We start from the raw sequence: 21,520 nt of genomic DNA, 5'->3' as shown, positions 1-21,520 counted from the left end.
GCCGCTGGTGGGGCAGAACGGCAGCAGCCTGCTAGGGACCCTCAAACGGCTCGGGGAGGGTGACACAACAACCCCCCCACCCGCGCACTCCTGTCGATGGTATCCACGCGGAGCAGCAGCGGAGGGGGGGGGGGGAAGACTATTAACGCAGGAAAATGACCCCTGGAAGAGAAGAATATGTGCTGGGATTGTTCAACTTTTAATAAGTTTTAGGACTAATTCCAAAACCAGCAATGATTCCTGATCAAATTATTCCCCTGGAAATGCTTCTACACGTTCTTTTTATTAAGTTTTCTTTGGCTGCCAGAAATGAAATATGAGACGTACCAGATAGAAAGTAAAGGAAGGCCAGAGCAAATTCTTATAAGCTTTTTTTTTTTTTTTTTTTTTTTTGAGGGGAAGGAGGCGGGAGCGGAGGCTGGAGCCAGGGAAATGACAAGTTACCTAACCCAGCTCTCATTCAGGTTCCCTAACATGAATTCATCCTACTGGCCTTAACAGCGAGGCAGCTTTCTAGCACATCCCAGACTTTGACTCGAGGAATTTGACTCGCCCTCTTTCGCTCAGGGGCTGAAGCCGGGCTCGGTGCACTTGTTGGGAGCTATTTTCTCGTCGGCGGAGCCAGAGCCCAAATTAGTCACCGCTCCTTTGTTTAGATGCTACAGTCCTTCTTTCTTCCGTGCGACGCTGAAGGGGGACATCCCTGGGCTCTATGGGACAAGCCACCACCACTGCCCTATTTGTAGGGGATTTTTGACACGCGTGGGCAGTAACTGCTGATCCCGACTGCGGGAGAGCTTCGTAAAGGCTGCTTATTTATTTCGGACTGAAGAAGAGCTTACCTCTCCGGGAAGGAAGGGTGTCTATTAACTGTTTATTAATGCGTCTTAATAACCTAAATTATCTCTATAGCATAGAGCTCGGGAGTAAGAACCATTAAATCTGTTCATGTTTTAAGACGGATCAGCCTGAACAGAAATCAATTAGCACCGCAGACAAAACCAAGCCCTTCTTAAGACAAGTGACACTGCATTTTCAACATACTTCGGGAGTTAATCGTTAGCGCCGATCCTGTTTCTTCTTACGTTCATACATTTCAGCATGACAAGGCGCAGGCACCCGCCAGCCGGCTCGCGTTAGCTAAACCCCCACCACCGGGAAGGAGTCATCACTCCTTGGCCTCCCGTTTCACACCTGCCGGGGAAATGCCACGCAATCCCATGCCACAGGTTGGGGCGGGCGGCAGAGCTGGGCTGGGGTACGTACCCCCCCCCCCCCCCCAACCCCTGCTGCCTGGGGCGGGCGGCCCGGGGGAGGCGGGCCCAGGCGCGGCTGCCGGCTGCCCCCCCCGTCGGGGCTGGGCTCGGGGACCCACCCGTCGCTCCTCGCCGCGGTTCCCGGCACCGTCTGCTCGGCAGCAGGTGAAACAGCCCCGCAGCACGGCGGGGCCGGGCGCATCCCCCCTGCCCTCCCCCCGGCCGGCCCGGCGGGGAGGCTGCGGGCCGGTCGCCCGCCGGGACGGGGCTGGCAGCAGGACCCCCTCCCCCCCGCCCCCAGCCTTCCCCGGCTCTGGCAGAGCGGCTGCCCGGGTGGGGGCAGTCCGAGCGCGTATCCCCCGCTGCTGCTGCCCTCGCACGACCCCCCGGCCTCCTGCAGCGGCTGCGGGCGCACAGACGGCAGTGCCGCCGGCCGTGCATCCCCCCGGTGCTGTGCCGGCGCCTCTCTGCCCCCCGCCAGCCCCGGGGACAGACCGTGCGGACCCGGGAATTCGGGGGACTGCTGGGGGAAGCCGAGGACAGAGCTTCGTGGGTCTTTGCCTCGCTCCACCCGCTGTGGGGACTGCTGGGGTCTCGGCGGCGCATTCAGCATCGCGGGGTCTCGCCTTCGCGGCTCCATGCCGGGTTGCTGAGCCCCCCCCTCCCCCGGGGGTGCCGCGCTGCTTCTAGCTGCAGCCGACGAACCCGCTTTCCTTCGGGGGCCGCCACCGGGATGGGCTTAATTTATTTTCTCAGACAAAAAAACCCTCCAAACCAGCCCTGGCAGGAGGACACACACCTGTGGGCTCGCTCCCCCTCGGGACCTGTTGACGGTTTGAACAGGTAGAGTCAAGGCGGCCGCCTGAAACCGGGGGGGCGGGTCAGGAGAACCCCGCTAGGGCAGCCTGGCTCCTCGGAACTGCTGGGCTCCCCCCAGACCTGCTCCCCACACCGCAAGCCCCTAGCCTGCCTATAGGGACCCCAAGTCAGGCAGCCCTGAGGTTGCCCGTAGCCCGTGCGCCCCCCGTTCTTGCTGTCGCCTGGCAGGGTCCCTGGCTGGAGACCCAGCTCCTGGCCGTGCCTCGACTAGGGAGGATTTCCACCTCCTGCTGACCGACCCGGCCATGGAGCATGGAGGTGAGGGCTCTGCTCTCGCCGGGGCACTTTGTGGGCTGGAGGGGGAGATCATTAGGGACAGAAGGTGGAAGAGCTTAGGGATAATCAGGCATTCCTGCTGCAGGGGTTGGAAGGGTGTCCTGGGATTCTGCTCCGTGGGTGCTCGACTTACACATCTCACACTAAGATACTTACGGGGCAAAATGCGGCCGTTGTTCAGCCTGCAGAACTCCAGCGCAAACCTCAGATCTGGGAGGAAGAGGTGAGTTCAGGCTCTGATGCTCAGCTTCAAAAAGATGCCTAGCTACAACTTAGGGACAACTACAGGAGATGGACATTAGATACACCTCTTGGGAGCCTCCTTTGCAAATCCCAGAGTGGTTTCTGCAGGTGCACGGACAGCCCCGTGGGGCTCCATCGCCAGCTTTGGCCCCTGGGTTTCGTTTACTGCTCAGCCAGTTTCTCGAATGCGTCTTCCCGGGTGTCACTGGGCAATGACATTTCGTTAAAACCTGCTGTAATTGCCCAAGTCCGGCAGGTGGCTGAGCTGTGGGCATTTCTTGACCAGCCTTTCTTGACCTCGTTACTGTAATTACTGAAGAATAAAGGTATGTTTGAAATTTGTTTTTATGGCCTGAATATTCTGCATACAGGATAAATAATACTTGCCTTTGCATCTCATCAGCTAAATTAGCAATTAACAAGCCAGCATTCAAATAATCCATGGCATCGCTGGCCACCATTTACCAAAACATTTTGTATAAACAACATCCATTCATACATATCTGCACACATCAAATCATATTGTCACATCCAGATTATTTTATTACAAATAAGCAATATTAATATTTATATTCTACTGTTTTTTTAACATAATCTCAGCAATTCAAATAGAAAAAGTCCCAAATGTAAAAGTGATTGGAAAGCAACTGCATCAGGTTTATATTGGTCACAGATAAAAGACACTGGGGAAAATCCAGATTGCACTAAGGAGAATGACATCTCTACTACTGATTTCACTGGGACCAGGCTTTTATCCAACCTTTTTTTTTTTTTTTTTTTTGTTAATGCTTTGCAATAAATTAATTAGTTTCTGCGCTCCAAACTCTTCAGAGGGTCATAAATCCTGATGAAAACATGCTCCTTCTTGAAGTTGCACCTGGATTACTTGTAGAAACATTTTTTTAAATGCATGTAAAAGTTCCTTTCTGCTTAATAAAGTGAAAAGTTGAAGAGGATAGCGGATTACATGAAAATTTAGTCTTTCATTTACATCTCATAAGTATTCTTGAAAATGCTCTTTTCTGACATGGACTAATGATAAACTTAGCTCCTGGATGACTGACCAGGGCACGTTATTTAAAGATTACTAATCAAAACAATTGCTGACAACATATTTACAGGTTTTTTTCTGATTTATTTGTTCTGGAATCCTCAATAGCAATTTTTACTGCATCAAATCAGATGTACCCAAGGCAAGTTCCCTCTAAACAAGCAAAGTATTTTACCTCTAGCTTGTAAGGAAGAAAAAGATCTCTCGCCTTTGAAGGATCTGGGGATAAGTTTGCAAGGTTTTAGGGACAGGGTACTCTTCATGAGGCACTAGTTTTGTGGGTATTGCTTCCATATGACTGACAAAGTTTTTGTCAGGCTCCAAAACCCACACTTAAAAGAAAATATTAATTCTCTCTTGTGCTGCCTTTCTGTAAATTGAAAGGAGGGGAATTAAGTCACCTACTAAAATATTTATTTATGATCAGCTGTGGAGAAGTAATGATAACCTCAGAGCAAGACTGCCTTTGCCAGGTATTATAATACTTCTGACAAATACACCCGTCACCTGGGAGCACATCACAAAGCTCCAATAGAGCTGAACATCTAGTAGCAAACTAATACTAGTTGCAGCTGCGAGATGAGCCAATATCCCACCTCGCTAAACAACTCCTATTGATGGCAGAAGATATTCCAATCAACCTCCTCTCTTGGACATGCCACCTGTGCTTGCTCTCTTAAGGCTTTCCATCCAGCTCTTTGAAGTTCTAGCCCATGGTTTGCCCTCATCCTCTTCAAACTCTCAGCTGCCTCTGACACCTGCAGCCATGCTCTTCAGTGTTCATTTCTGTTGGGCTTTTTTTGAGGCCATCTTTTCCAGATCTATTTCTTCTAGCTCAGGGATGCCACAACTCCCTCATGCTGCTCACACTGTCTTTTAACTACATCCCAGCCTCGTTCACCCTCACTTTCCCATATCTCTCCCTTCCCTGGTGACTCTAGAGAATAAGATGGCTTCATTTATCACCTTCACTGTGACAGCACACAATATCCCTCTTTGCGCAGGTTCTGTCTTTGTAGTTGTTTCCAAAATGTCTTATCTTCATGGTTTTTAACATAGCAGGATTAATTCACCATAGCTCAGAGTGAGACACTAGTTTCTTAGGCTTCAACTATTTTCTTCCGTTCTCTTCCCTTGCTTAATATTCCTACCAACAGCTCTGAGCCTTGACCTTCCCTTACTGTCCTTCAAACCAAGCCCCGGTCAAGTCTTACGTAATTTAGATTAATGTAAATTCCTTTGACAAATATAATTTGTCCATCTTCCCTCTACCCTTTTACAAGTGTGCGTGGGTCTCCCTCACCCACAGAACTGCCTCCTGCTGTGCTTTCCTCCCCCTGTGCCTCTTCTCTCCCACAGCTTTCAATGGTTTCAACACAACTGTTGTGGTAGAATTGACAACTGCCTGCCTTACCCCATCTTATTCCTTGATGACAGTGTTGCTGTATGTGCTTCTGCCTTTCTTGTGCTTTTGATATCATCTTCGTGGTCCATTGGTTCAGTTTACCCCTCAAGCACCTCCAGCTTTGCCCAGTTCTGTGTGTAAGGAGCTTCCTGAGAGGTTAGTCGTACAGTGTACTCCTAATTTCTCCTTAAAGCTGACCTTTCCAATTGCACAAGCAAAACACTCAATAAAATCAAAGCAGTTGGCGGGCTGGGTGGCTGCTTATTCTGATATGAGTGATGATTCTACCCTTTCCTCATGCAAACAGCATGTTGGATTATCTGTTGTCTTGTATCACACCCTGGGCTTGCTCACTCCCCCGTCGCAGGAATGTATCTCAGGCTGCATGCCCAGCAGAGTTGACTGAAGAGCATAGCTTCCATTTGTCAAGACTTAAACATACACTCACACATGCACACAATTTATTTTATATAAATTTATGTATAGCTTTCATTTCAGTAAAAAATGCTTTTCCACAGCCTGGACATTTTTAGAGAAATACATTCCTATTAGAACATCAAAATGTAACATTTCCAAATAAAATACACACCTTGCATCTTGCAATTGATGAGGTAACCACTGTTCTTTCCAGGTCTTCTTCAAGGCACTGTCACCAACCATCTGTGGAAGCTCCCAGAACACGTGGCTGTAAGACATTTCCAGCACCCAAACTGGTCCAGGACTATGGACCTCAAAACATCACCCTGAAGCTCGGGCTCTGAATCCCAGCCCTGGCAGCAGGCTGTGGGGAAGCTCATGAATTCATATTTATATACAAATAAACTCATTTATAGGGAGCTTGGGTTCAGGTAAGTGTTTTCAGGGATGAATTCCTGGGAAGGTCTACCAGAGATATCTTCCAGGATTTCACACTGGGGGAAAGTCTTCTCCAAGACACCACATAAGCCCTGTGGGGCAAACATTTGTCTTCTATATGAAGATACAGTATGAAACATGCTTGTAGCATATTTGGAGAATTGGACCACAAATGAGATTCTGAGATGGAGTGTTGGCCACAGATCATGAAAGGTCCATTCCTATTTCCAAAGGTAACAGGTCCTTCCCAATTTAAGATTATTTTAAGTGGTTTCAAGAAATTCTGACTATGGACCTGAAGCTCCAGCTCAAGTCCAACATTATTTTGCATCCAGCTGCTTGGATATAAATGCTGGGATCAAGCACGGGCTTTAGGCAAACTCAAGAAAGCAGTGGGACAGAAGGCTGTGGATGTGTGATGTTCTTCTGATTGACAAATACACAAGAGAAGCAGAGCCAGCTCTGATCTGAATGGGAGGCCACGTAGCCACACAGCTGTGCTCCTGTCACATAGTTTGGGAGTATGTACAGTGTTGATGGATGCTGTAGGGGCAGGGAAGATAAAGCTCCCTCCAGGCCTTTAAGAAATCCACACTTACATAAGCAAATATTCCATCACTTTGACATTGTCATTTTACTTGCTCCCTCTGGTCTATCACAACGTACAACTTGATGGTTCTGGAGGATATACCCATTTTCTACCTGTAGATTTTTAACAAATCCAAACAAAGACTGTCTTGATAGTAAAGGTCACAGCAGTGAGCTCTCATCATTAGGTTGTTACACGAAGGAGCAACATTCCCACAGAAGGGAGAGACCTCCGAGTACACATACGCACCATATATGAAAATTGGACATATATATGTACATAGTTACATATCTAAATTATTTTCATTAATATATTGGTGTAAATAGCAATATCCAACTAATCTCATGGATTATTTCTAGGGTATTTTGTTTGCATGTAACAGCAATGCAAAACAAAATACAAAAGCACTGACATTACCAACGTATCATTCCTGGAGACTGAGCAAATTGTGTTACTTTACTTTGTGTTCTTTACTCCTATACATTTATTTGGCATTACTTCTATCCCCTTTATTTGCACTGCTGTAATTTGTAGCAATCACAATCATCATTGACGTCAACAGGAGCGAGAAAAGGTATAAGCACTTGAAACGCGCAGTGCTCCTCTTGGGACCCCATATAGGTAGCAATTCCCATGTGCTGGTAGCTCCCCAAGCAGCTCCAAGCGAAGCAAGCCTACTTTTGCATGGAGTTGTGGATTACAGCTGGAAATAGGCCTGATTTTTGGAATTATGTTCAATATCTGTCAGAAACTTTTCCGTGGGTTGGGATGCTTATCACCTCTGTGTCTGATTTATAGGATCGAACTTGTGTTGGAGTCTTTCCCTCTGGAACCACCAGACTGGGTTTTCCTCCTATGCCCAGCTGCCCATTTCCATAATAAAAGGCTGCCAGACCATCTTCCCTCAGCCAGATTTGCCTGAATTTGGCCAAGGAGATAAGCACTTTTCAGGAGGGGACCACCAGAGCGCCCTACATCAGCACACTGCCTGGTGGTGCAACCTTTTCCCCATTAGGAAACCAGCCCAAAAATCACCGTGCGCGTCCACGGGGGGGAAAATCTGCCAGGGATGGAAGAAGAATCACTCCGGCTATCAGCAGTGATTTGGTTGAGCGTGAACATTTTTTTTTTTTTTTTACCGGATGGTTTTAAATCTGGTTCATTTTGACAGGACTAGGCTGGGGATGGGGGCTTCCCACGAGGAAATGCGTGGGGTGGTGTCCCTGCGGGCTGTCTGGCAGCAGCTGGGCAGAGAGGGGCCAGGCCCTGCAGCAGCCCCGCGGCTGGGGGACCCGGTCTCACCGCTCAGCCCCGGGCTCGGGGACCCCCTCCAGCCCCGCGGCCGGGGAGCCCGGCAGAGCAGGGCCCGGCCAGGAGCGCCCCCGACGGCCGCTGCCCGTGGGCGGCGGGTCCCGCTCGGGCTGACCCCGTCCGCGCGTGTCCGTGACGGGCAGGAGGGGACGGCGGGGGCTCTAGGCCGCCGGGTGGGAGGCAGCCCGGCCCGGGTGTACCCCTGAAGGTTGCAGCGGCCCCGCGGCCGGGCAAAACACCGAGAGGTGCGTTTCGGTGCGGCTGGGGACGCGGTCTGAAAAGATGACCCGCGTGTGCGGACACGTGTGGCTGGGACGAGGTCGTTCTTTTTGTGTCCCCCCTGGAGAACTGGAGCAGATCCGCCGAAGGGCTCGCTGATACAGCGCCCCCCCCGCCCCCCCGCCTTCGGCTCCCCCCCTCCCCCCCGCCTTCGTGCGCGGCTGCTGCGCTGACACGTCTGCGCCTGGGCCGGGGCTGCTGCAACCAGCCCTGCCAGGGAGGGACTCCACGGGCAGAGAGGTTTGCAGCGTAATGAAGAGCCTTATCGTCGCTGGTATCTTTACAACTGCTTAGATGGCTTTTTAATTGTGGCTTAATGCATTTAATTATGACAACTCTTCCCCATTTTCAAGTATGATGTATTAATATTACAGATCATTAACATTGCTAAATTACTGTAATGACACAGAGTCCTCAGTGTCCCAGTTAGACGGAAAAAAGACCCGCTCTTCTCATTTGGCTCTTTTGTTATTTGCCTTATAGGAAATTCATGCACGATTCTCAAGTCTTTAAAGCATGCAGGAGAGGCTGCGGCTGCTGCCGCTGCACCCTCCTTATTAAATTATTGATAGAGAAAATCCCCCATGTAAAAACTTCCAGAGCCCGAGCCGGCACAGGAGCTAATATTGTCTTTCTAATATCCACTTCATCAATGTAAAAGTTAGAAAGCCTCGGCTCTTGAGCGGGTGCCCCCCTCCCCTCGTTCATAATTAGAGCAGACCGTATTTAACATCTGCAAAATAGTCATGCTTATAAGGAATGAGAAATGCGAGATGTTCCATTCTGTTTGCAATGGTTAGACCGTTTTAATCTCTTAACTTCAATATATGTCCTCTAGCAGGCTATACTTCTTGGATTTCATTTTTAGATCCTTAAGGCTGCATATATCTGTCAAACAGACATAATGAATTTAAAGTGCTAATGCCTAGAAGACCAGAAAAAACATTGAAATATATCCTCGGTTGATTAAATTACCACCTCTAGCTACTTTACCTCCTTATGTCCAAACAGATTTCCCTTTTTACTTACCAAGTACCGGATCTGGGAGATGTGGAAGATGTAATTTCATGGTAAAAAAAAGCAACCACCAAACAACAAACCAAACAAAAAACAACCAACCCCCCCAACAGCACATGCACGGGTCTTTGGACAAGTACATTTTTTTTTCTTTAAACATCTTTTCAGATATGTGCCTATACGACGGGACTTGCCACTGACTGGAGGTATTTTTCAGTTACACCCAACCTCCAGGGTAACCCCCGGGGTGGGGTGGGAGCCGGTGACTTTGCTGCGCTCCCCTCGACACCTAATGACCGGGGGAACCGGAGGGGGGGACAAGGATGCGGGACGGGATGAGGGCGCGTCCGACGGCGGGATGGAGGGTCGCCCCGACCGGCACCCCCCGCCCCGGGGGATCCCCCTGCTCCTCGCCGCCGCAGCGGAGCGGGGCGGCCCCGGCGGGGGGGCCCGGGGGGTGACCCCGGCCCCGAGGGTGCCGCGCATCTGCGAGGGACCGGCGAGCCCGGGGAGAGCGGGGACGGAGGGAAGGCGAGCAGATTTGTCGCGCTTTGAAATGAAACGTTATAATCCCTCCAACAATCCTGTTGACTGTGAGCTCCAGCGACGGGAGTACAACACGGGGGGAAGGAGAAAAAAAAAAGAAAAAAAGATACATTGTTGGATAAACAGCTCCTTATAGGTAAAAACTGAATGGGCCAAATAGATGAATAAGGCGACACAATGGGAGGGGTGGTGGTGAAAGGAAACGAGTCGGTGGCAGTGGAAGAAAAAGGTAAAAGTGAACAGAGGAGAGAAAAGGAGAGAAAAGAAAAAAATGTAGATGAGTGAGACAAAAAAGCAAAGAGAAAAAGAAAAGAGAACAAGAGGGGGAAAGAAGTAATATTTTCCTTGATAAAAATGCACAAAAGGGAAGATGAACTTTGTTCTTTTTCTCTTTCTACTCTCCTCTCTCTTTCTGCTTTTCGCCTCGCAGCACGCCAGCCTAAGCTGAGAGCTGTAATGTCATTAAATTGCAAATGCTTTTTCATTTCCGACACACACTGTTTACTTATCTGGCAAAAACATATGTTGGAAGGAATCCGTTAAATTCTGCCCATTGCCTTGGGTAAAAGTGCAATGGAAACGGACCCACTGAGCTTCTTCTTTCTTCTTCTTTTAGCACTTCCCTTATCTACAAGACTGCTTCGCAGAAAACTGGCTAGTTCAATGAAAAATGAAGATACAGCAGGAGATTAGAGAAGAACACTGAGCAAAAAATTCCTGGAGAGAGGGTCACTCCATTGCAAATGATTTCACTCCTCTAGATCTGCATAAATTACTATTTTTAAGGCATCTCCAAAGTCTGTATATTTTTCTCACTCTGTCAAACATTTAATTTCACGCCCCGTGTTCTGAATATGCTAAAATGCATATCTCTGATGCACCTTTAAGCCAGAAAAACGAATGCAAAATTGAAGATAAAATGATGTGATTTGCACTACAAGCCTATTACTTGAGGTATTTACATATAGTTTACCTCTGCAGTTCTGAGAATGATTTATTAAAAAAAAATCTGGATTAAGCTCGTATAAATATGTATAAATCTTTGTTTAGAAAATAGATTTTGCAGCTGTTGTGTCAAAAAGTTCTTTAAGATTCTGTGAAGAATTTTCCTTTTAGCCTGCTTTTAAAAAGAGAGGAAAAGGACAGTATTTGACATCCTGCTTTGGCAGGAAGGAAAACACATACATGCACACGTTCAGACATTCACGATTTTTCTAAAGACTCGTGTTTTGTTGGGCTTTTTTTTATTTTTTACACTTTTCTTCCTAAACTTCTTCGGCTCCCTTCCTCTACCTCGCCTCACTCGCTGCGACTCGGTATCAGCCGCGCTCTGGGTTTTCCCGAGCGTGTGAAATAGCGGGTCAGGTGTATTAAAACAATTGTAGCATGGGAAAAAAAAACACCCAAAACCAACAACAAAAAAAAATCAATCCAAAACCCCAAAGCAAAGGAAAAGGAGCCCGAGGCGGCTGCTCGCCCAGCCCGGCGGTGCCCGCGTCCCGCCGCACGCCGCCGGCGATGCTGAGCCCGGCCGGGCAGCGGAGCCGCGGCGCTTCGGGCGGTGTCTCCCCGCCGGGAGCTGGGCCACGCCGCGGCTTCGGCCGCTTCGGCCCCTCTGCGCTCCGGCCGGCGGAGGGAGCCGCCCCCCGCCGCCCCCGCCGCCGGCAGGTTGGTAAGGGGGGCCGGGAGGCGGCGGGACGCGGGCTCTGCCGAGGGGCCGGGCTCGGTACCCGCTTGCCCTGCCTGGCCGCGCCGGGACCGACCGCTTCGGCAGGCGGGGGCCGGGCAGAGGCGCGACTTCTGAGGTGACTTCGTGGCTCCGCGGGCCGTGCCGTGCCGTGCCGTGCCGTGCCGGCACCTCGCTGGCCGGGCTGCGGGCCCACCGGAGCGCGGCCCCTCCGGAGCGCGGCCCCTCGCCGGGCGGCCGCCGAGGCTGGGGCGGCCGGAGCCCTTCTCCCGGGGCGGTGCGGCGCGGCCCGCGGGCCCCCCCTGGCGGCGCCGGCCCGGCCCGCCCCGCTCGCGCTCGGCAGCCCCACCGCGCCCCGGTCCCGCGCGGCCTCCCCGCCCCGGGCAGCTGCAGCAGCCGCGGCCCCGGGTGTCCCAGCGGGGCTGCTCCCCCCGAGCCGCCGGCCCCAGCGGGGACAGTTCCGCCGCGGGAGGGGCAGCGCTGCCGCGGCGCGGTGCGGTGCGGTGCGGTGCCTGCGGCCTGCGGCCCCCGGGCTGCGGCTGTCGGCCCGAGCGCTGAGGGGCGGCGCGGGGCCCCACCAGCCCCGCTTGGTGGCTTTAGGCTGAACGAACTTGTGCAGCCCCTCCTGGGCCGCTGCTCCCGTCCCCTGCCCCAGCCCCGCCAACAGCCGTGCGGGGAGAGCTGCGTGAGGGCGCTCGCTTGGGATAACCACGGAGGTGACAGGGAAGAAGAGACTTTTCAGATAACTTCAAGGTTCATTTAAGACTTCGACGCAAAATCTAGACTTTGAATAACACACGAATTGCAACAGTTCTGCCGGGACCGGAGCCCAGGAAGTGATTTCTCCCCACCACGGTCCTATCGGCCCGTTTTCACCTCCAGAGCAGAAGCCCGGGATCTGCTGCTTCCCCCGACAAGGACACGTGCTGTCGCATGACACGGCAAAGTCACTGACAACGCGCCACCTGTACGCACACACCACTGCACGGTTTGGTCTCTGGTAACAGACCTCAGAGATAAGAAATTGAAACTCAGTCTGCACATCACAAACTCAGTGGTAGAAAACACTGTCTTGTTTTCTCTTTTTTTTTTCTTCCTTTGAAGGTGGTCAACTCTTCTGGTAAGCGCACGGCAGTTGCCCCCTTGCAGAAATACATTGGGCTGATGGCAGCTCTCAGCTCCTCTCCTGCTGTTGCGAAAGGGCTTTGTGCTTTGTCCACCCATCAGTCCTGGGGTGGCTCAGGCCACTGGCAGTGTGCCGATGCAAGTTGCTGCCTCAGAGGGATGGAGGCCGGGGTCTGAGCTCATCCCGTGTCCCCACAAAGGTAGGAAGGAGGGAAAAATCAAACCTATTGATCTTCTCTTGAGGAGATACAGCAACGATCCTCATACACTGATGTCATCAGTGACATCAGCATGACAGTGGAGATGGAAGGCCATCACTTTGCATTTACACAGGCAAGAAGTGAAGATATGAGGGAAATTAAGAAGCTGTTGAGAAGAGCTTTATTTTGGACAGCAAAGCTTTATCTCACAGGCTTGTCAGAAACAGGGCTGCCAAATATTGGGTACGTAGCAGGCAAACCCGGTTACTTCTAAGTAGAGGCAGAAAGATGAAACCAAGATGTATAGAGGGTAACCAAGTCTCATGTGCCACGTAACTCTTCAGTTTGAGGTGGACAGAAGTAGGGTCTCGCTGCCGTAGCAGAACGCTTGGCCCTCTGCAACAGGCATTGTGTGAGGAACATCTAAGCAGTGAGCCCTCCTCAGACAGGGTGGGTTTGCTGAAGCTCCGCAGGCTCAACAGTCAAGTGAAATCCTGTAGTCAATCACCTCCATTCCATGCCACTATTTCAAAAGGCATTTATTGATTTCTAACAACTCCCTGGCATATTCTGCTCTTCATGTGTCAGGACTTTGGGTCTACACCATCATTACTACACCTAAATTAGTTTTCCGAGAGTCTTAATCCCCACTAAAACCAACTGGAAGAGCTACAGCTTGCCAGGGCAGGGATGGCACTAAGTAAAGTTTCTGTCCTTTGAACTTGCTGTTGTTTTGGTCAAAATCACCACCAATCAAGCTGGTTTTACACCGGAGGAACAGGTGCAGATCGTGGCACTTCGCACTGAAGGGACAGCTGCACACACACATGTGGAAGGACTTTCAAGAAGCAAAGCAGCTCTATAGAGAAGGACAGACGATTGACCAGATCACAGCACCGAATGTACACTTGCAAAACTGTTGCATTTATCAGAGACCTGAAAGGCACAAATACAGCCCCAGGCACTCCAAGGGGACGCATCAGTGACGGAAGGACAGATGCCCCCTCTCCTCCTCCTCCTTTGCTTATGGAAAGAGCATGATGGAAATAACAGATGACCCCAATGATTCTCAGTTTAAGGCATAGTACTACTCCATCCCTGACCACGGGAAAGATCAATGCTAAGCTACTCCAGGGAGTTTGTCACCACTTGCTTGGTCTTCCAGGAGTCAACAAAGGCTTCCTCCCCTTGGCATAAAGGCTAGAGATGAGCAGCTACCAGGGAAGTGCCAGAGACATGACTACACAGGAATCAAAGGTAATGAGGAAGGCACAGAGAAGGTCAAATATCCATAGCTCTAAATGATGAAATATTTTTAAAAGTATCTGTTGATACTGCTTCCCTTCCTATCTCACACAATATAGATCTCATATCAATTACATCCCTTCCCCAAACTCCTCCTAACCTCCTGGCCCAGCACTAGCTCCAAGCAATTGTAGTTCCTTTCTATGAAAAAGGAGCAATGCAGCCCTGTCACTGTGAACTTCCCGTGTTCTACACACCAAACTCATCGCCCTGCATTGTTTTGATACATTATTATCTGAATGTATACATTAAAGTCCCTGACCTGACTGGATTCTGTGTAGTCTCTCGCAGGACTATGTATTTGAGCTCTCTGGGTAGCATTGCCATATGCAGTGTAGGGAACCTTCCATATGGTTTCTGAAAAGTGGTTACAGCACACGTGCACCAGGCACTTTTCAAAGTAAAACAGATCTGTTCATTTTTATTTTCAAAATACCAAAGCAGTAAAATCATGTAATTGAGTAATCACTTGCCAAATTTCCTTTTTTAATCTAATCTATTTTGAGTTACATCAGAGCCAAAATGCAAATTAAACTGGTAAGGTTCCAAGATTTTTTTTTTTCCCTTTTAGAAAACACAATTTAAGGTACTCATAAGTAAGGAAATTTTAAAAACCATTTGTTTTGTATGCTGTAAACTTTGGAAAACAAGTTTCAGCCTGAAGTAAATTTTCATAGGTAATAGGTTAAATAGAAGTCTTATGTAAATTTTGATCCCTTCTTAACAACTCCAATGTTCATTTTATGAAATCTGATTTGAAAATAATGCTGTTGTTTTAAGAGAGGCTCAAAGGGTCAGAAACTCGACAAAAAAAGTATCCACTCTAACAAGGCATACTTATGCTCTTTCAGCTCTAATTACTCTATCAAGAGAGGAGAGGTTCCTGGGATTGCTCATTTGCAGTCTCCATGAATCAATTTTTTTGGGGGTTGTTGTTGCAGCACCATTAAAAGCCAAACTCACTTGCCAGCCTGGGCAAACTCATCAGCACTTGACCACAAGGCGAGACAGATCCTCACCATCCTACCACAGCCTCACAAAGTCGCACTTCCAAGCAGATTAACAATCCGATAGGTAAAAGTAGCCTTCCAGAGTACTGGCTGCTGGAAGCCTTTGCTCGTTGGGTGCAGTTGTTCAGGTTAAGTCTCTCCCTACCCGCAGGCAGCCTTTGTGAAGAGCCGTGTGACCTCCTCGGTTGCCTCCTACCACAGTGCTGCCGTCTGTTGAAAAACCTGGCACCTGCTCAAGTCACGGCTGTTTTCATGGCACTTGTCTTTTCCCCCCTCAAAACTCCTTCCTCCAGCTGGGGGCTGCTCATGATGCTTCCCAGTCCCTTTTGTAAGGCTGCAAAGGTGCAACTGGCCCTGTTCATTTTAAAATACTTTACAGCAGCCAGTTTCCCATTTACTGGAAAATAAACCCTGATGCTGCTATTGGAAAAGAGCTGTTAAGGGAAAAGACACGCCAATCCTTAGCATGCAAAATGCAGCAGAAGACATACAGAAGCAAGAGATGGAGGAGTGACAAGGCTGACAGCTTGCAGAAGACTGACTGACCTTGCAGCTGCCCTTCTAAAGGGGATCTTGCCTCTCTCCAATGTGTCTTTTCTACCCCATCCCCAGCAGTGCCGTCGGTACTCATCGCATCCTGGTGACCTGGTTCGGTAAGCTAAATCCACTGAGAACTAATTTGTTTTTTCTTCTTCTGCTGCTACTAAAGGCTGAGTTTTCTACCAGTTTAACTCCTCAACTCCACTTCACTTAAACTGCTAGGTGACAGCCAGTCCAAGGGAAGCGAGGGCAGTGGGTGCCCAGGGGAACAGGGACATTTTTTTTGGCAGCTAACAGCCCAAATTAGCTGCGTTGTCAAACCACACCCTCAGGTCTCTCAGGGCTATGGAGACTAAAGACATGGTAAAGAGGGCAAAGGAGAGACAGGAAAAGTGTGAAATCAAAACAGACCAAGGATAAAGAGAATACGCATACTAGATGCAAAGTAGGGGCTGGACTGTGAGTGTTGATCGTGGGAACAGATGGAGAGATAGAGAAATGACACCCATTACACTCAAAATCTCATGTATGAGGGAGGGGGAGAGAAGGCAGAGACACAGTGTAGTGGGAGTGAGGGGATTCACAAGATGGGGAAAAGATTTGCAGAAAATAATGGTTTATGAAAAACTGGAATCGGAACTTACTGTTCACTGGAAAATCACAGTCTAGTTGTATCAGTGCGGTTAGAGAAGAACGATCCTTTGAAAAACAGCTTAATACTGTCTCTTTTTCGTGTTTGACAATTGCAAGGAGCACCTGCTCTTTGTGCACTGCATAGTCATACACAAGGAGTTAAAAGGTACAGTGTAACATCAGCTTTGGCCAGCCCAATAAACATTTATTGTACCAACTAGAGGCATAACATTGCACAGAATAAACCAGAGCCAAATCAAATCAAATATTCTTCCAGTTTTGTACAGGACCAAGATGCAAACAAAAAGATTTTGATACTCCATGGCTCTCCATTGGCACAGGAAATAGAAAGGAATATTCATTAGATCTGACTATAAATGTTCATCTTGTGTGGGAGGCCTTAGCACAGTAATATGTATTAAAAACTTGATATTTTTCCAATCAAGCCTTTCCACTTCCATTTACATATATTTAATTGTAAATATTCATTTTCCTACCTGAAGCACTTTAAATGCATGTACAATAAACACATTCTACACAGAAGGGGAGCAAATAGTTTTGGAGACTTGTGATGAGCCCTAGAACTGCTCCAGCCCCCGCATCGCTGGTTGGGAGCAATGCAAGATGATCCCTCCTCGCAGCTTGCGGGGGTCTCATAGACCGAGCTGGTGATCTCACCTTCATTTCTCCTGAACCAGGATCCTCCCCCCAAAACCAGTAAATTATGATTGATGCAAACTGGCATCTGTGCCAGTGGAAAAGGTGACAGTTGGCGAGGAGATGCTGTCTTGCACGTTAGATGTGGATTTCTTCAGAGCAGAACCAGCTTCAGTTTGCTACAACTTGTCAATACACACTTACCTTTTCCAAGCACCAAAATAAAGACAGGCGACAGAATTAGTATAGGCTGTAACTGCAACTGGATTTAAACCAGAACTGCGTAATACACAGAAACTCGCAAGTGAGATGTCATCACTTGACTTCGACTATGCGGTGCTGTTCATCAGGGGCAGCAGCGGCAGCGCTGCCTTCAGGGGGAACGTGCTTCAGCCCCTCGCAGTGCCGAGGCGGCAGGGAGCCTGCAGCTGCGACAGCTCTCCCAGAGAATTCTCCCAGAGAATTCCCGGGGTATGCAGCAGCTTTCAGCAGGCACAAACGTGCACCACGTACACACCGGGGCTGCAGGCATCACTGAAGGAGTGCTCTTCTCTGCTGCTGTCACCTAATGCATAGCTGGCATAGGGTACATTGTGAGTTCCTCTGATGTATGCAAGACCCCCTGTTTGTGACAGAATTTTTTTTCATTCTGTGTGTGAGACAGAAAGCGTATTTTAGAAAACAAGAAGGAAAAAGTTTTCCAGTCAGGATGCGCTGATTGAAGACAAGTGAAAGAAGGCTGGAAGCTATTCTTTCAACATGAGGTTATGAAACCAAATTGATAAAATGGGTAACTGTGTGAATAAGCATGAAAAAAGCAAGATCTTATCAGCGGGTCTCACAGAAAATGTACGTTAGGAAGAAGAGAGAGAGGCTTTCACATACTTAAACCACTATTCAGGCATGATCCTGAGGCAGCAAGCTTCAGGCTAGTGTGCAGGTGAAGCTTTGTAAATTAGTCATACTTGAGGACTCCCCCCAAAGATAACCTGTACCGAATCAGCCGACATCTTGAATATTACTGCAGTCATACTGACCTACTGCTACAGTACGCATTTATGATTTAATAACATAAAATTGGTGAGTGTTGGTTAGGAAAGAATGCTAACAGACCTGGGCAGAAATGCGTGTCCTCTGTACCGCTTACCATGAGAAAGTGATACTTAATTGCTACAGTTACGTTAATAGCAAAATTAAAATTTTATTTTCAAATCGCTGGATTCTATGCCAAACTAAGAGGATAATGATACCTGTTGACTTATGGGGCAATCTGGAAAAGATCAAGAGACAACATCTTATGCTTCATATTTACGCTCTGATTAACTATGAATTCATTTTATGAATTGTTGCAGGGTGTATTTATAAGGTGAAATTAAGATACCATTTACCTTAATACTGACCGATTGAAGTCAGAAGGACTACAGGAAGTAAGAAAATACTTCTGGAGAATAGAACAAATTGTGCTTCTTCTGAAAGTCACATACAGGTTTTTCTGCATAGATTAAAACTTTTATCATCATGGATCATAAACTGTAAAGCAGCTCTTGTGTCTATCACAAAATTCTATTTTATGTGTGAATTTCATGTCTTATACATGAGGACAGATAGAAGTCTTCTACTGCATTATTGGAGACTTATCAAAAACAGGATGCTTTTTTCTTGAGAAGATGAAAAGTACAGAGATAAGGAGGGAAATAAAGACTGAAGTTTTAACCAATAATATTTTTGTGTGGTTATCAGAGGAATGTAATAATTAATCTTTTAATCATTCTGAAGATTGTGTGAAATCATAGTATCTCATCTTTTCTAGCCTCAACCTGCCATTCTTGATCTGAATTACAGACAATAAGAAAGGAGATGATTTAATGAGCAACTTTGTCATGTTGCCATTTTGCCTTAGTCAAAGGCAAATGTCTAGTTTTGCCTCTAAACTAAAATGGAATAGACTTATGTTTCAACTATGCTCACAACTGAGGCAAGCACGAATACTAAAGTTAGGGCTATTTTAAAGCTAGAACCTTGGTGTCTTCATGTTTTCATAGAGACATAATTAAATACACACTTTTAAGAAGAAACAAACATTCATTTACTAGAAAATAAAATCCATTTTGTGAAGAAACATACACGAATGAAAAGAAGTCTAAAATTTGACAAATACTAAACTAAATTCAAAAAGAAAGATTTCAGTCACAATGGCAATATGTACATTCTTATGAAGGGAAAAAAAAGTCAGCATGATTTAATCATACTCAATAAATAGGCACTTCAATAAAGTATATATTTACACTGGCTTTCTGAATGCTAGGGCATCACAAAGTAGTATGGCTTTATTACAATGGATGGAAGATGGCAACTACTTAGAACCCAGTGCCAACATGGATTATAACAAATCCAGTGAGTATTTTGTTTTTCAATTATTCATAGAAAATTTAATCCTGATTAAGTATCCTTGGGCAGGAATTCATGGGTAGTTGATGACTGAAACCAACATTTATTTGAAATGCTTCTGTTAATTTAATCTGTGTATATGGCTTAATTATGATTGAATCCTCAATGTAACAGAAATGAATTATATCAGGATTAAAATTCTAGTACCACATCACCCATTCCATTTTCTCTGCCTTTTTTTTCTTTAGAAGATGCAAGCCTGCTGTTTTAATTACCTTTATGTTGCTATGTCTTCTAAGCCTCAAATACTGTTTAGACCTTCATTACTAGATGAAATTTTTAGTTACATTTTTTTTTAAAGGCAAATATAAACCCTATCTTCGTTTTCATTACAATTGTAACCAGTATGAACATTAGTTGCAAAAAAGGCTTTGCTTTTACACCAATAATAAAGGAAAGTTTCTCACAGCCAGTTGTGAACATTTTTCGTGTGTTTTCTGGAGGACTCTACCTCTTTTGTTTCCCCTTCTTTTACACTTATACATAAAATGCATTTTCTCTAAAGCATGAAAATAAAAGAACTTGTACTCATCATTATGCATCACACCAATTTCACAACTGGCCTATTTTGGACTTGTTTGAGCTTGTAGATGTTTTAAGAACTGCATTTTATAAGACCTTCAAACCTAGTATTGATATAAAGTAAGGATGTGTTTTTGTGTCTGTGAATGGGACAGAAAAGATTCATTGCACTTTTCTGTGATACAGCTCAGCACCACATGGTACACAAACAATATTTATAAAATTATTCAGATTATAAATTTTTCCACTGCACAATAATTTTAACAGATTAATCTAGGGACCTTGTCAGACCAAAGGTCTGTGAAGTGCTCTGATATTATCACTCAAAGTGAAACCAATGTATCACACACCTGCGACAAAAATACCTGTATATTTAAGTCATTATTGCACATGTATTACATAATGTATTCTTCCTAAACATCTCAGAAGTGATGTCGATTTTTATGTCCAGAGGATACTGTTAGTGGCAATGTCACTGATGACAGTGAAGATACTTCCCAATATAGACTATGAGACAGAAAAAGTCTGTAGAGGATTACCATGGAGATGCACTGACAGAGGATAACACCTATGGTAATAATCTAGAGGGGGGGAAAAAAAAAAAAAAAAAAAAAAAGAGAGAAAAAGTAAGTGGAAAAAAACCAACCCCACCAAACAACCCACAAGAAATTTCTATCAGCATGCTGTGTAAGTGCTTGAGGTTTAACTTTAAACCCTTTAATACTGCTGCAGTTAGAAAAGATTTGAACATGAATCTCAACTCCAGGATTCAGACTCTCACACCTGTGTGTTTTTAAATCAGTAGATAGCCCTGGGCAAGTCACATAACCCTTCTGGCAGTCTCTGTTCTGGGGAATTTCAGACTTGCAATTCACCACCCATGCAGTTTCACAAGCAGAGGTGATGTTTAGATATTCTATTCTTACAACAAACAGAGTGGAAAAAAAATACATATCTGGAAACACTTTGCACTAGCACAACCATGGAGCTGTAAGGATAGTGATTTATCAGGCTCACTTAGCCAGACCTCTTTTCAGTGCAAGTCTCTTAATCTGTAAAAGATGTGTAAGGCAGTATTTATCAAAGGCATGAAGGTAACCACTGGTTCTGAGAAAGCAAGAGTCTAAGTTTATATACAGAGAGTATTTTAAAATACATGTTTTTCTTAAATATTGTATTTATTGATCGTGTATTTCTTTATTGTAATGAAGCGCATTTAAAGAAGGAAACACAGATAAATTATTGTAATGTAAGAACCGCAGCCACACACCATGGTTCAAACTTGCTTGAAAGCAAGAACAGAGCAACTGTAGTTGCTTACCTTACCCTTCAGTGAGCTCAGAATCTTGAAATATTGCAAGAATTTCCTTTACTGATCCTACATCTAGAGATTGTCCTCCTGCTCTGATATTTCATCAAGCAACAACAAAAAGTCTCTTCATGAGTAGCTCTAGAGTTGTCTGTTTTTCTCCCCAGATTTTTCTTCTTTTTTTTATTAAATCAAACGTAGTATTTAATTTACTACACATTTTTAGTGGAAGCTTTTTCTTTCCTTTACATATCCCCTATACCTCTAAAAGCTCGATTTCCAAATACATTTGCATACAAATGCACAGATGGTTATAACCATAAAGAAAAGAAGCAAACTCTACCCTGGAATGAGGTAGTCAGTCATCTGGAATAGTA

The 21,520-nt window shown here is 46.6% G+C and overlaps 1 protein-coding gene across 2 annotated transcripts in view; it reads right to left on the bottom strand.

Annotated features, from left to right (window-relative positions):
- Window positions 1-5,570: 5,570 nt before the first annotated feature.
- Window positions 5,571-21,520, bottom strand: part of GPR180 (G protein-coupled receptor 180) — a 36,739-nt gene continuing 20,789 nt past the window's right edge. Inside the window, exon 9 of one of the 2 annotated variants that reach the window (XM_080375735.1) lies at window positions 5,571-17,513. In XM_080375735.1, coding sequence (XP_080231861.1) covers window positions 17,430-17,513 — 84 coding nt within the window. In that variant the 3' untranslated portion in view covers window positions 5,571-17,429. The other variant, XM_080375736.1, reaches the window with a different exon arrangement.

Source organism: Falco punctatus, assembly GCF_963210335.1.
Source record: "Falco punctatus genome assembly, chromosome: 2".
NCBI classification, from domain to species: Eukaryota; Metazoa; Chordata; class Aves; order Falconiformes; family Falconidae; genus Falco; species Falco punctatus.
The sequence above is the reverse complement of the archived record's forward strand: the minus strand, read 5'-3'. Positions and strand labels throughout refer to the sequence as shown.